This window comes from Bombina bombina, chromosome 7 (genome assembly GCF_027579735.1).
Source record: "Bombina bombina isolate aBomBom1 chromosome 7, aBomBom1.pri, whole genome shotgun sequence".
NCBI lineage: Eukaryota > Metazoa > Chordata > Amphibia > Anura > Bombinatoridae > Bombina > Bombina bombina.
The window spans coordinates 581687005-581700522 of record NC_069505.1 but is presented as its reverse complement, the minus strand read 5'-3'; the positions used below and the strand labels follow the sequence as shown (position 1 = coordinate 581700522).

Sequence of the window (13518 nt, the reverse complement as noted above, 5' to 3'; positions counted from 1 at the left end):
AAGTCTACAATCTTAATAAGCCCTGTGAAGCCCTTATTTACCATCGTAATAAAAATGGCTTACCGGATCCCATAGGGAAAAATGACAGCTTCCAGCATTACATCGTCTTGTTAGAATGTGTCATACCTCAAGCAGCAAGAGACTGCACACTGTTCCCCCAACTGAAGTTAATTGCTCTCAACAGTCCTGTGTGGAACAGCCATGGATTTTAGTTACGGTGCTAAAATCATTTTCCTCATACAAACAGAAATCTTCATCTCTTTTCTGTTTCCGAGTAAATAGTACATACCAGCACTATTTTAAAATAACAAACTCTTGATTGAATAATAAAAACTACAGTTAAACACTAAAAAACTCTAAGCCATCTCCGTGGAGATGTTGCCTGTACAACGGCAAAGAGAATGACTGGGGTAGGCGGAGCCTAGGAGGGATCATGTGACCAGCTTTGCTGGGCTCTTTGCCATTTCCTGTTGGGGAAGAGAATATCCCACAAGTAAGGATGACGCCGTGGACCGGACACACCTATGTTGGAGAAAGTATATTATTATATTGTTAATCTTTGTTTTGAATTCATCATGTGTAGCATTTTTTTATTTTTAATGTCCCTTTAAAGGAACACTCAATTCAAAATTAAACTTTCATGATTCAGATACAGCAGCAATTTTAAACAACTTTCCAATTTAGTTCCATTAACAAAATGTGCTCAGTCTTTTTATATTTACACTTTTTGAGTCACCAGCTCCTACTGAGCATGTGCAAGAATTCAGAATAGACGTATATGCATTTGTGATTGGCTGATGGCTGTCACATGGTACAGGGGAGCAGAAATAGAAATAACTTTGAAATGTGTTAGTCTGAACTTCAAATAAGCTGTAGTTTTTTGTTTTTTTTTCTAAGTGCTATTGCATTGTCTTGTTTTTTTCTATAAAAATACTTTCTAAGAGCAGGAAACAAAGCGCAGCTGGTGATTGGTGGCTACACACATATGCTTGTTGTCATTGGCTCACCAGACTGCTGCCCCTGAGTATCCTTTGGATGTGTTAAACACATAGTTATACACTAGAAACAATGCAATAAGGGGTTAGATATATGCCCTAACATATTACAGCTTTATCTTTTGTACTTTTAGGTCTAGTTAAACTATACTTTAGTCCCTTTAAACGCCAGTTCATGACTCACAATGCAGGTCTTGCGGGTTTTCTGAGGTGGGATTGGTCCCTTGTGGTTCCTCCTGTAACCAGTCCATACTGATTGGCTGCCATAACGCTGCACGTACTCTAGAAATAGACGGAAAAAATATATACATAATGCATAAATGATATATCGCTAGTGGTTTATATTAACAATAGATATTGAGCAAGACAATTGTGCATGTGTTAGCGTGTAGATAAGAAAAAGCGCAACAAACACCTTGAGCTCTCAATATAAAAAGGTTTAGTTATGAGGGGCGTGTCCGAACAGCGCCCATGACCAGCAGGAAAATTGGTAACTGCGCACAAAAAGTTGTTCATCTGCTACGAATCAGCATTTCTTCGAAGCATCTCACTCTAATATTTGCAGAGATCAATACTTTATATAATCACGCACTAATTAATGTAAGTTTTGACGTTTGTTAGCTTTTTAATAAGGTTTGCACGGGCCCTCGCAGCATATGCCAAAGACAACCAGTAATAATTTTACTTGAAGCATTTTTCCTAATTCTATCTCAAATTTAAAATGGACTCATGCACATTTCATTTTTGTCGATTTTATCCCTTTAAGAATCATTTCACACACTAGTTGATCTGCCTCATTTTAAGGTGGCACATTAAACTGGCACTTGGCCACAGTAATACAGTTTACATGGCACTTTCCCTGTTTATATCAGTATGTCAGCTCAACTCCAGCCCCTCCCTGTATGTCACTAACAAGCCAGAATCTAAAGGTTTTACCTAGGACCAACCTAGACAGGGAAATACAATCTGCACTGTTTGATGTGCTACAGGGTAGAAATGAAAATGTGATGTCACATTTACCAGAGCAAAATCAGGGAAACAAAAATAATGACAATAAATCCCTAGAGAACCCATCACTAATGCTGCAAATACCCCCAGGGGAATCTAAAACACAAGAAACAAGGGACTGCCCAATCCTTGCAATACAAGTGCAACTAGATATTACAACCTATTGCATAAGGCGCTTCTCATCTCTGCCACATCAATATTTGTTATATAATTAGACAATGACTTGTAAACTGTTTAAATTACTTCTTATAACAGGGGTCTGCCCTTGTCAATTACTAGCCTAGAGATTGTTTGCCTTAAAGGGACAGTATACCCCAATTTTCATAGAACTGCATGTGATACACACTACTATAAAGAATAAGATGCACAGATACTGATATAAAAATCCAGTATATAAAACTTACTTAGAAGCTCCCAATTTAGCACTGTTGAAAGGGTAGCTGGAACACTCACTGAAAGTGGTTCTATAGCAACAGGAGCAGACACTCAACCCCTCCCCCTTCATATGAAAAGACCCTTTGCACAAACAGGAGCAGGCTTGAGTAGGTATACGTCGGTATTCTCCTAAATCTTTGGGACTTGGTTAGGAGTCTGAAAATCAGTGCAATGTTAATTAAAAATAAGCAAAACTATACATTGTTACAAAAACACTCCCCGGATGGGCTGTATAAATGGATCATCTACAAAACATTTATGCAAATAAAAATCTAGTGTATAACGTCCCTTTAATGTATTGCTCCTTGTGACCTATGACAGTAGAATGGCATATTAAACAAGCACATAAAATGTTAATGCAATAAGCTCTTACTCTGAATTTTAAATATTTGATTTTTTTTTTCCTCTCACACATTTAAAAAATGAATTCAATCGGCCGCCCCTTATCATGTGACGGCATCGGCGAATCACAGACTCGTATGTATACAGTGTGATCTCTTACACATGCTCAGTAGGAGCAGGTGCGTCAGAAAGTGTGCAGATAAAAACACTGTGCACAGTTTGATAGTGAAAGTGCTCTAAAGGGATATGAAGCCCAAAAATGCTCTTTTATGATTCAAGCAGAGCATACAATTTAAAAAAAAAAAAAAATTCCAATTGACTTGATCAAATTTTCTTTATTCCAATAATATTCTATGTTGAAGAGATACGTAGGTAGCATCTGGAGCACTACATGACAGGAAATAGTGCTGCCATCTAGTGCTCTTGCTAATGTATAACATTAGTACTACATGACAGGAAATAGTGCTGCCATCTAGTGCTCTTGTTTATGTATAACATTAGTACTACATGACAGGAAATAGTGCTGCCATCTAGTGCTCTTGCTAATGTATAACATTAGTACTACATGACAGGAAATAGTGCTGCCATCTAGTGCTCTTGCTAATGTATAACATTAGTACTACATGACAGGAAATAGTGCTGCCATCTAGTGCTCTTGTTTATGTATAACAGTACTACATGACAGGAAAAAGTGCTGCCATCTAGTGCTCTTGTTTATGTATAACATTAGTACTACATGACAGGAAATAGTGCTGCCATCTAGTGCTCTTGTTTATGTATAACATTAGTACTACATGACAGGAAATAGTGCTGGCCTCTAGTGCTCTTGTTAATGTATAACATTAGTACTACTGCATGACAGGAAATAGTGCTGCCATCTAGTGCTCTTGCTAATGTATAACATTAGTACTACATGACAGGAAATAGTGCTGCCATCTAGTGCTCTTGCTAATGTATAACATTAGTACTACATGACAGGAAATAGTCCTGCCCTATAGTGCTCTTGCTAATGTATAACATTAGTACTACATGACAGGAAATAGTGCTGCCATCTAGTGCTCTTGCTAATGTATAACATTAGTACTACATGACAGGAAATAGTGCTGCCATCTAGTGCTCTTGTTTATGTATAACAGTACTACATGACAGGAAAAAGTGCTCTTGTTTATGTATAACATTAGTACTACATGACAGGAAATAGTGCTGCCATCTAGTGCTCTTGTTTATGTATAACATTAGTACTACATGACAGGAAATAGTGCTGCCCTCTAGTGCTCTTGTTAATGTATAACATTAGTACTACTGCATGACAGGAAATAGTGCTGCCATCTAGTGCTCTTGCTAATGTATAACATTAGTACTACATGACAGGAAATAGTGCTGCCATCTAGTGCTCTTGCTAATGTATAACATTAGTACTACATGACAGGAAATAGTCCTGCCCTATAGTGCTCTTGCTAATGTATAACATTAGTACTACATGACAGGAAATAGCGCTGCCCTCTAGTGCTCTTGCTAATGTATAACATTAGTACTACATGACAGGAAATAGTGCTGCCATCTAGTGCTCTTGCTAATGTATAACATTAGTACTACATGACAGGAAATAGTGCTGCCATCTAGTGCTCTTGCTAATGTATAACATTAGTACTACATGACAGGAAATAGTGCTGCCCTATAGTGCTCTTGCTAATGTATAACATTAGTACTACATGACAGGAAATAGCGCTGCCCTCTAGTGCTCTTGCTAATGTATAACATTAGTACTACATGACAGGAAATAGTGCTGCCATCTAGTGCTCTTGCTAATGTATAACATTAGTACTACATGACAGCAAATAGTGCTGCCATCTAGTGCTCTTGCTAATGTATAACATTAGTACTACATGACAGGAAATAGTGCTGCCCTCTAGTGCTCTTGCTAATGTATAACATTAGTACTACATGACAGGAAATAGTGCTGCCCTCTAGTGCTCTTGCAAATGGATAACATTCTTGAACAACTGCTGCCTTATAGTGCTCTAGAACTGAGCCGGCTCCTAAACATATGTCCCTGCTGTTTTTTTTAATCAGAAGATACAAAGAGAACATAGAAAAATTGATAACAGAAGTAAACTAGAAAGTGGTTTAAATCACATGCTCTATCTGAATCATGAAATGAATATTTTGGATTTCATATCCCTTTAATTTCGACTTTAGTGTCCCTTTAAAGATACAATTTTCCCCCACTGATGTCTATCACAGATGTTATGGGTTGCAATAGCAGATCCCGCTGGTTACTGGTGGGACCTTTGTCATCTCATATTTGTGTATCTTAAATGCTAAATGATGGGGTCCAGAAGCTGCTTTTTACAGGTTTATCAGGGACCCCTGAACAAAAGTGACAGCTTTTAATTATGCTTTCTGTTTCCTGTTACAGTGAAAAATATCTATATTGTGTGTGTTAGGGGGGAAAAAAAAAAAAAAAAAAAAAAAAAAAAAAAAAATTTAAAAAGGTTTAGTTATATTGCAAATTTGTTTTACAATGCACGTTTTCATTATTTGTCTTGCCCCCTTTTCATGTAAACTAAAGAGATATCAAACCCCCACAAATATTTTGTGATTCAGACAGAACAAACCACTATAAAAAAAAAATTTGAATTTACTTCTATTATCAAATTTGCTTTGTTCCTTCCTGTTATATTCTGTAATGAATACCTAGGTAGCATCCAGAACACTACATGGCAGGAAATAGTGTTGCCCTCTAACATTCTAGCAAAACCGCTGTCATATATAATTCTCCAGACACATGGAAGCTCCTAAGCATACGTCCCTGCTTTTAAACAAAAGATACCAAAAGAACAAAGACAATGTTACAACAGAAGTAAATTAGAACGTTGTTTAGCATTTCAGGCTCTATCTGAACCAAAAATATTGGGTTTCATGTCCCTTTAATTTTGAAAAGTGTGGATTTTCCCCATTCTTAGAACTGAAACTCACAGCTGAATTCTGAGGGCTAACCCTGCTCCAAATTTTTTTATTATTATTATTATCAGGTATTTGTAGAGCGCCAACAGATTCCGCAGCGCTGTAAACATAGTCGGTGTACAGGATAGCTTTTGTAGGGGTCAAGTGGGTAGAGGGCCCTGCCGAGAGTATCACTGTTGTAGTCGGCTCTTATGAAGCGATCTGTAAAACAGCTGGGCCCATAGGCTTACAATCTAAGGGGTTCAAGGGGAAAGCAATGGCGTTAGGAAAGGTTAGTGTTGGTTGTATGCATCCCTGAATAGTAAAGTTTTTAGGGAGTGCTTGAAGCTGTTAAAACTAGGGGAGAGTCTTATGGAGCGAGGCAGGGAGTTCCACAAGATGGGGGCCAGTCTGGAGAAGTCCTGTAAACGTGAATGTGAGGAAGTAACAAGAGAGGAGGAGATCCTGAGCTGATCGAAGGGGACGGGAGGGAGAGTATCTAGAGACAAGTTCTGAGATGTAGGGGGGAGCAGTGCAGTTGAGAGCTTTATATGTCAGGGTGAGGATTTTATGTTTAATCCTAGAGGAAGCCAGTGAAGGGAATGGCAGAGAGGTGCAGCAGATGAAGAGCGACGAGTAAGGAAGATGAGTCTGGCAGAGGCATTCATAATGGATTGTAAAGGAGCTGTGCGGCAGCTAGGTAGACCAGAGAGGACGGAATTGCAGTAGTCGAGGCGGGAAAGGATGAGAGAGTGGATTAAAATCTTGGTTGTATCTTGTGTAAGGAAATGTCTAATTTTAGCAATGTTTTTAAGGTAGAAGCGGCAGGCTTTAGCCAAGGACTGGATGTGAGGCGTGAAGGAAAGATCTGAGTCAAGTGTGACCCCAAGACATCGGGCGAGCGGGGTAGGGATAATGGTGGAATTATCAACAGTTATAGAAATTTTGGGGGTGGAGACATTGGAAGAAGGGGGAAAAATAAGGAGTTCAGTTTTGGAGAGATTTAGCTTAAGGTAGTGAGAGGACATCCAAGATGAGATGTGAGAAAGACAGTTAGTGACACGGGTTAGTAAGGAAGGAGGTAGGTCTGGTGCAGAGAGATAGATTTGGGTGTCATCGGCATACAAATGGTATTGAAACCCATGGGACTTTATTAAGGAACCTAGTGACGACGTGTAGATTGAGAAGAGAAGGGGACCAAGGACAGAGCCTTGAGGTACCCCAACAGAAAGTGGTAACGGGGCAGAGGATGCTCCGGAGAAGGCTACACTAAATGTACGGTTAGTCAGATAGGAAGAGAACCACGAGAGCTGTGTCACAGATGCCAAAGGATTGGAGGGTTTGGAGCAGAAGAGGGTGGTCAACAGTGTCAAAGGCTGCAGACAGGTCAAGGAGGATAAGCAGAGAGAAGTGGCCTTTGGATTTTGCTGCAAGTAGGGTCATTGGTAACCTTGACAATTGCTGTCTCTGTAGAGTGATGGGAACGAAATCCAGATTGCAGTGGGTCAAGAAGAAGAGAGTTTAGTGTAAGGAAATGGGATAGACGTGCGTAAACTAGCTTTTCGAGGAGCTTTGAGGCAAGAGGGAGTAGGGAAATAGGGCGGTAATTTGAAGGGGAGGTTGGATCAAGGGAAGGTTTTTTGAGGATAGGTGTAACCAGTGCATGTTTTAGAGATGAGGGAAATATACCAGTGCTGAGGGAGAGGTTGAAAATGTGTGTGAGTATGGGGGTGAGGGTAGAAGAGAGGGAGGGGAGTAGCTGTGAGGGGATGGGGTCGAGGGGACAGATAGTGAGGTGGGAGGACAGTATAAGGGCAGAAACTTCATCCTCATTAACAGGGGCAAAAGAGCTGCATTTTTGGATATTTGGGTTTTGGGTGATCGTGAGCTTTTGAGGGGGTGAGAGATTGGAAGTATGTTGAGAGCTGATTTCACTTCTGATGGAGTCAATTTTGTTGTTGAAGTGGCTTGCAAAATCTTGAGCTGAGAGAGAGGTTGTGTTAGGAGGTGGGGGTGGGCGGAGAAGAGTGTTGAATGTGTTGACCAGACGTTTAGGGTTAGAGGAAAGAGTAGAGATGAGATTAGAAAAATATTGTTGCTTATAAAGATTAAGGGCAGAATAGTAGGAGTTCAGGATGAACTTGTAGTGAAGAAAGTCAGCTGAACTCCGAGATTTCCTCCAATGTCGCTCAGAAGTACTCAGAGGAGTATGCCAGGGCTGAGGATGAGAGTGTGGTTTCTGAGCTAAGGTTGGAGGGGCCAGAGTGTCAATGACCGATGTAAGGGTGGAATTATACTGGCAGATAGATTGGTCAGGGCAGGAAAAGGAGGTGATGGATGAGAGGAGAGGTTTGAGGGAGCTAGCGAGCTGAAGCAGATCTAGTGACTTAATGCTTCTGTGAAGTTTGGTGTGAGGGGTAGAGGGAGGGGGAGTTGTAGGTAGGGAAGTGATGTTGCAAGTTAGGAGATGATGGTCAGAGAGAGGAAAAGGGGAGTTTGTTAAATTTGAAAGAGTGCATCGATAGGTGAAAATCAGATAAAGGGAATGACCATCTTTGTGAGTGGGAGAGTCAGTCCATTGTGACAGGCCGAAAGAGGAAGTCAGTTGAAGAAGTTGTATTGCAGAGGAGGCATTGGAATTGTCAAGAGGGATGTTAAAGTCGCCAAGAATGAGGGCAGGGGTGTCTGAGGAAAGGAAATAAGGAAGCCAGGCAGCAAAGTGATGTAAAAATTGAGTTGGGGAGCCAGGGGGGCGGTATATGACTGCAACACGTATAGAGAGGGGAGAGAATAACCGAATCATGTGTGCTTCAAATGAAGAAAATGTGAGTGAAGAGAAGGGCTGTATTTGTTGGAAGGTGCAACGAGAGGAAAGTAAAATACCGACACCACCTCCTTGTCTATTGCCAGACCTAGGAGTGTGGCTGAAATGGAGACCCCCATGTGACAGTGCAGCAGTGGATGCTGTGTCTGAAGCAGAGAGTCAGAAGGTTAAGAGAGTGGGAGATAAAGAGATCATGGATAGAAGTGAGCTTGTTGCAAACAGAGCGAGAGTTCCAGAGTGCACAAGTGAAGGGGGAGGGGTTTTTAGATGTAAGAGGAATGCGGTTAAGGTTACCAGAGTTTAGTTTATGAAGTCTATTGAAAGGCACACAAGGGTGTGAAAGGTTAGGAGGTTGTGAGGGACCAGGATTAGGGGAGATGTCGCCAGCAGCTAGTATGAGCAAGAGGGAGAGTGACATGAGAAGCAGATTTGCAGTAAATGAGACTGTTGTTTGGCTGAAGTGCAGGGGGGAGAGAGAGTATTTAGGAATAAGTAGAGTTCATGAGTACAAAAATAAGGTGAGTATAAGAGAGATGGGCTAATGAACAGTGCAGGTGGAGAGGGAGAAGGAGTAATTGAGTAATGTAGTTTGTTATAGAGACAAGAGGTAGCAAAAAGGAGTATGAAGATATTGAGCATTATTCTGAAAGTTGGAACCAAGTAAACACATAAGACACAGTGTTACAGCAGCACTTGCAAAAGGATACGAGATGCAAAAACATAGTATTACAAGAGTACTTGCCTTGTGTCTTGCCCAATCCTTGTATAATTCTTAAAAATTAATGCCTCACTTATAAAATGTTCACTTTGAAAATGTGAACATATGCTATTGTTAAAAAGTACACAGCCCTGTAACCAATGCACTCACCCCTGTGCAATGCACTTCCCCAAGCTAGTCTGCAATATATACAGGTAGGGCAGTCAGCTGAGTCCACTAAATTTACTTAATTGCTAATCAAAGACAGTTGGTAAGGCCAATTGGAATGTTAGAATCTGGTCAGGGTGAGATGAGTTAAAAGGGACACTGAACCTACATTTTTTCTTTCATGATTGAGATAGAGCATGACATTTTAAGCAAATTTCTAATTTACTCATATTATCAATTTTTCTTTGTTCTCTTGCTATCTTTATTTTAAAAGCAGGAATGTAAATCTTAGCAGCCAGCCCATTTTAGGTTCAGCACCATGGATAGCGCTTGCTTATTGGAGACTTACATTTACTCACCAATAAGCAAGCATAACCCAGGTTCTCAACCAAAAATGGGCCAGCTCCTATGCATCACATTCCTGCTTTTTAAACAAAGATAGCAAGAGAACAAGTAAAAAATGATAATAGGAGTAAATTAGAAAGTTGCTTAAATTTGCATGCTCTATCTGAATCATAAAAGAAAAAATTTGGGTTTAGTGTCCCTTTAAGTAAACAGACAATAAAATTTGGAGGGGGTTAAAACTATGACATAAAAGAACTATAAATTTTAGAGTTATAGCAAGTATTGATAAGGAGTGAGCATCACATGGCAATTAACTAGACATTAGAATTGAGACATTGGGAAAAATCATATACATACATACATACATACATACATACATACTGTCCCCACTTGTAGCGCAAAAAATCTCTCTCCAAAGAAAAGTACACAGTGATCAAGTGCGCAACTGCACGAAACATGTCTGCATGTGGTTCAGATCACTGACACTGTGTTTTTACATTAAGTGCTTTATTACAGTCGTGTGTAGGCTGTCATGTTTTTACTTTTGTTACTACAATAAAGGAAGTTTTACTTTTCTTTGGAGAGAGATTTTTTTGCGCTACAAGTGGGGACAATCCATTGGAATATATTCTATTTACTCAGACGCTGACTACAGACCGGCTCAGTCTCCACAGCTGCAGATCTCCATACACCCTGAGCCAATTGCTCCCCAGCGTGTTACCGGACAGTGAGTGGTATACAGGTACCTTTTGAAATTATATTGCTAAAGTCTATGTGTGCGCTACTTACTTACAAAGTGTTCTTTTACATACATACATACATACATACATACATACATACATACATACATACATAGAGATTTGTTGTAAAATGACAGAAAAGCAGGGAATAGCAAGATTTCAGTGCAGGGCCTTAGTTCACGTACCAAAAAGAGGGTAACCATCTTCAGCAGATAAACAATGCACTTTATATGAACATAATGACTGTAGCTACCCTGGTTAGAAGCTCGGATTGGCTTCTCCAAATGAGGCAAATAATGGGTGGAATTAGGCTATTGAAAAACAACTGCAGCAAGCAAGATTTTAAATGGTTTTAAGATGTTTGATATATTATTCTATAACAAGACAACTGAAATATCTACAAACAAGGTGTTTACAGTTTAATAGATATTGTAGGAATGGTTAAGCAATTAATCTTGCAAAAAATAAATAAAAATAACTGTATAGGTTATAAAGCGGTGCACCTATGTTCCCTCTAAACCAATGCAAATGCACATATATAAAAGGGTATATTAAAAGGGATAATGAACCCAAATGTATTCTTCCATGATTCATATAAAGCAGCAATTTTAAGCAACTTTTTAATTTACTCCTATAATCAATTTTTATTTGTTCTCATGGTATCTTTATTTGAAAAGCAGGAATGTAAGCTTAGGAGCCAGCCCATTTTGGTTCAGTATCAGCACTATGACGTCCAGGGTTAACCAACCGTGCGCCAGTCACTTGCTTGGCCCAGAAAGGGTTAACAAACCCTTTCCACTTTCACTAATCTGTCACAGTCCAGCCACTCCAGGCAAGCCTGTGACTTAGTTCAGTGGGTGCAAGGGTTAACAACACTCTCTAGTCTGTCCTAGACTTAGAAAAATGCCCAAATTCCCCTTTTACTGTTACCCAAACTAAAACTCTCTCTAAGCTGCCACCACTTACGATTTTATGGGAAATCCTAAGGAAACCCAGAATACAAAACAATTTAGCAAAAAAATAACCTAAAATCACAGTACTAATACTACGAGTCTCTTTCAGTAACGTGGTTAAAATATTAGACAAAGGCAAAATCTTAATAAAGGAATTTTTTTATTATGCAAAATATTAGCACAAAGCAATATTAATAAAAAGATGTTAAATAGAATTATACACAAGCAAACCGTTTTAAAGGAGAAATAACAGAACCTTATACTTTACTAGCTATGGTATCTGCCCCAGGGAGATGGGTCACTCACGCTGCAGCATACAGCCTCCCATGAAGAATGAACAACTTTAAATGTTAAACACAAAATTTTATACCCCTTTCCATGATATCAGATTACTTGAGCCAACCTTCTTACAGAGGGGGCTAGAGAAATATCCACCCCCTCTCTTTTACGACTGGTCATAAAGCTCAGCACCTTTGGCTGAAATCATAGAACACCTTACAACCTCTGATAGGTATATTCAGCATGTTCACCTATATAAGCAACTTCACAGGGACATCCTGAGAATTAGTTTGGTACCAAATATGACATGGTTGTCATATCAAATTGTACTAGTGCCCTCTTATTAACCTTATCTGCTCTGGGGAGAGTGCACTGCTTATTGTCTCTTGAGCCGACACTTACTGGTGTGATGCATCAATGCAAATACAATAACATTTGGTCAACAGGAACTCAAACTATTTATAAGGGGAGTCTGGTTTATCAAAGGAAAACACACAGCACATTTCTTCTTGAAAAACAAATGTTTTAGCTCACAGGCTAAAAAATATTAACCCCTTAGCATCTAAATCATGAGGTATTCATGACAAGCACGCTGGGCAGCGCTTGCTGTTTATTTTCATTGAGACACCAATCAGCAAGCGCTAACCAGGTGCTGAAGTAAAGATGGGCCGGCTCCTAAGCTTTATTTTTCAAATAAAGATAGCAAGAAAACGAAGAACAACTGATAATAGGAGTAAAGTAGAAAGTTGCTTAAAACTGCATGTTTAGCTAAATCATGAAAGGATAAACTTGGGTTTCATGTCTCTTTAAAACACAAACATATGGGCAGTAATCATCAGCTCTTAGGTACTGGAGGTAGCCATGCTTGTGCTTATCACAGTACACAGATTAAGAGGCACAGCATCAGTGACATAATCTGTATGATGCCGATTCCTCAGCACCTAAGCATAAAAAATAAATATGAGAGTGAGCAATCTTAGGTGCAACCATGGCGGCCTCCGGTATTATCTAAGAGCACTTTATGACTTTTTACAGTGCAGCAGCTGTGCAAAGAACAATAGCAAATACAGAATTAAAGCTGCTAATGAATTCTACAACCCAGAACACACAGGCAGTGTTGCTTAGATTATTAACCCTTTCCTGACGGTAGCAATTTGTCTACTTTGAAATCACGCAATCGTTTATGAGATAGCGTGATTGCAACGATGGGATCGGTTAAGGGGGCACGCCCTCCAGGTCGCAATCCCATTCAGGAAGCGCCGTTGGCATCAGTACAGCGAAACGGATAGGACGTTTCATGCTGTCCTAACAGCGCTAAAACCCAGCGCAGTTAGGATGGCATGGAACGTCCTAACGGCGGGAAAGGGTTAAGAGCTAATCAATTATAGCCAAGTTACATAAAAGCATGTACACAAATGCACTTTTTATAATGTTTATATACCTGGAGCAATCAGAGTGCTTGATTTATATGTGGGACTTTTATTAAAATGTTTTTCAGCAGTGTTCACACATATGCTACGAGGGCCTGTGCACCAGTACTCTGGCGGTGATGTGTATTGCTTCTGAAGACATAATTGGTGTCATAGAAGCCACTGCTGACTATTTGAGAGTCTAGTGTTTAACCCCTTTAGGACGGACCGATGTATCTAAGTTCCAGTTGTAAACAAAAAGTAAAATGAAGCACATGAGCGTCACTGAGATCATGTGCTTAAAAAACAGGGCCGATTGGCTCCTGGGAAACTGCCTGCATTGCTAGGCACGCCCCCCAGTGGGATCAACCGTCTTT

At 39.8% G+C, this 13518-nt stretch overlaps 1 protein-coding gene across 1 annotated transcript in view; it reads right to left on the bottom strand.

Annotated features, from left to right (window-relative positions):
* Positions 1-13518, bottom strand: part of MRPS18B (mitochondrial ribosomal protein S18B) — a 52639-nt gene that overhangs the window by 14284 nt on the left and 24837 nt on the right. Inside the window, exon 3 of the mRNA XM_053722050.1 lies at positions 1180-1277. Within this exon, the coding sequence (XP_053578025.1) occupies positions 1180-1277 (98 nt within the window). The remainder of the gene's footprint in view (positions 1-1179; positions 1278-13518) is intronic.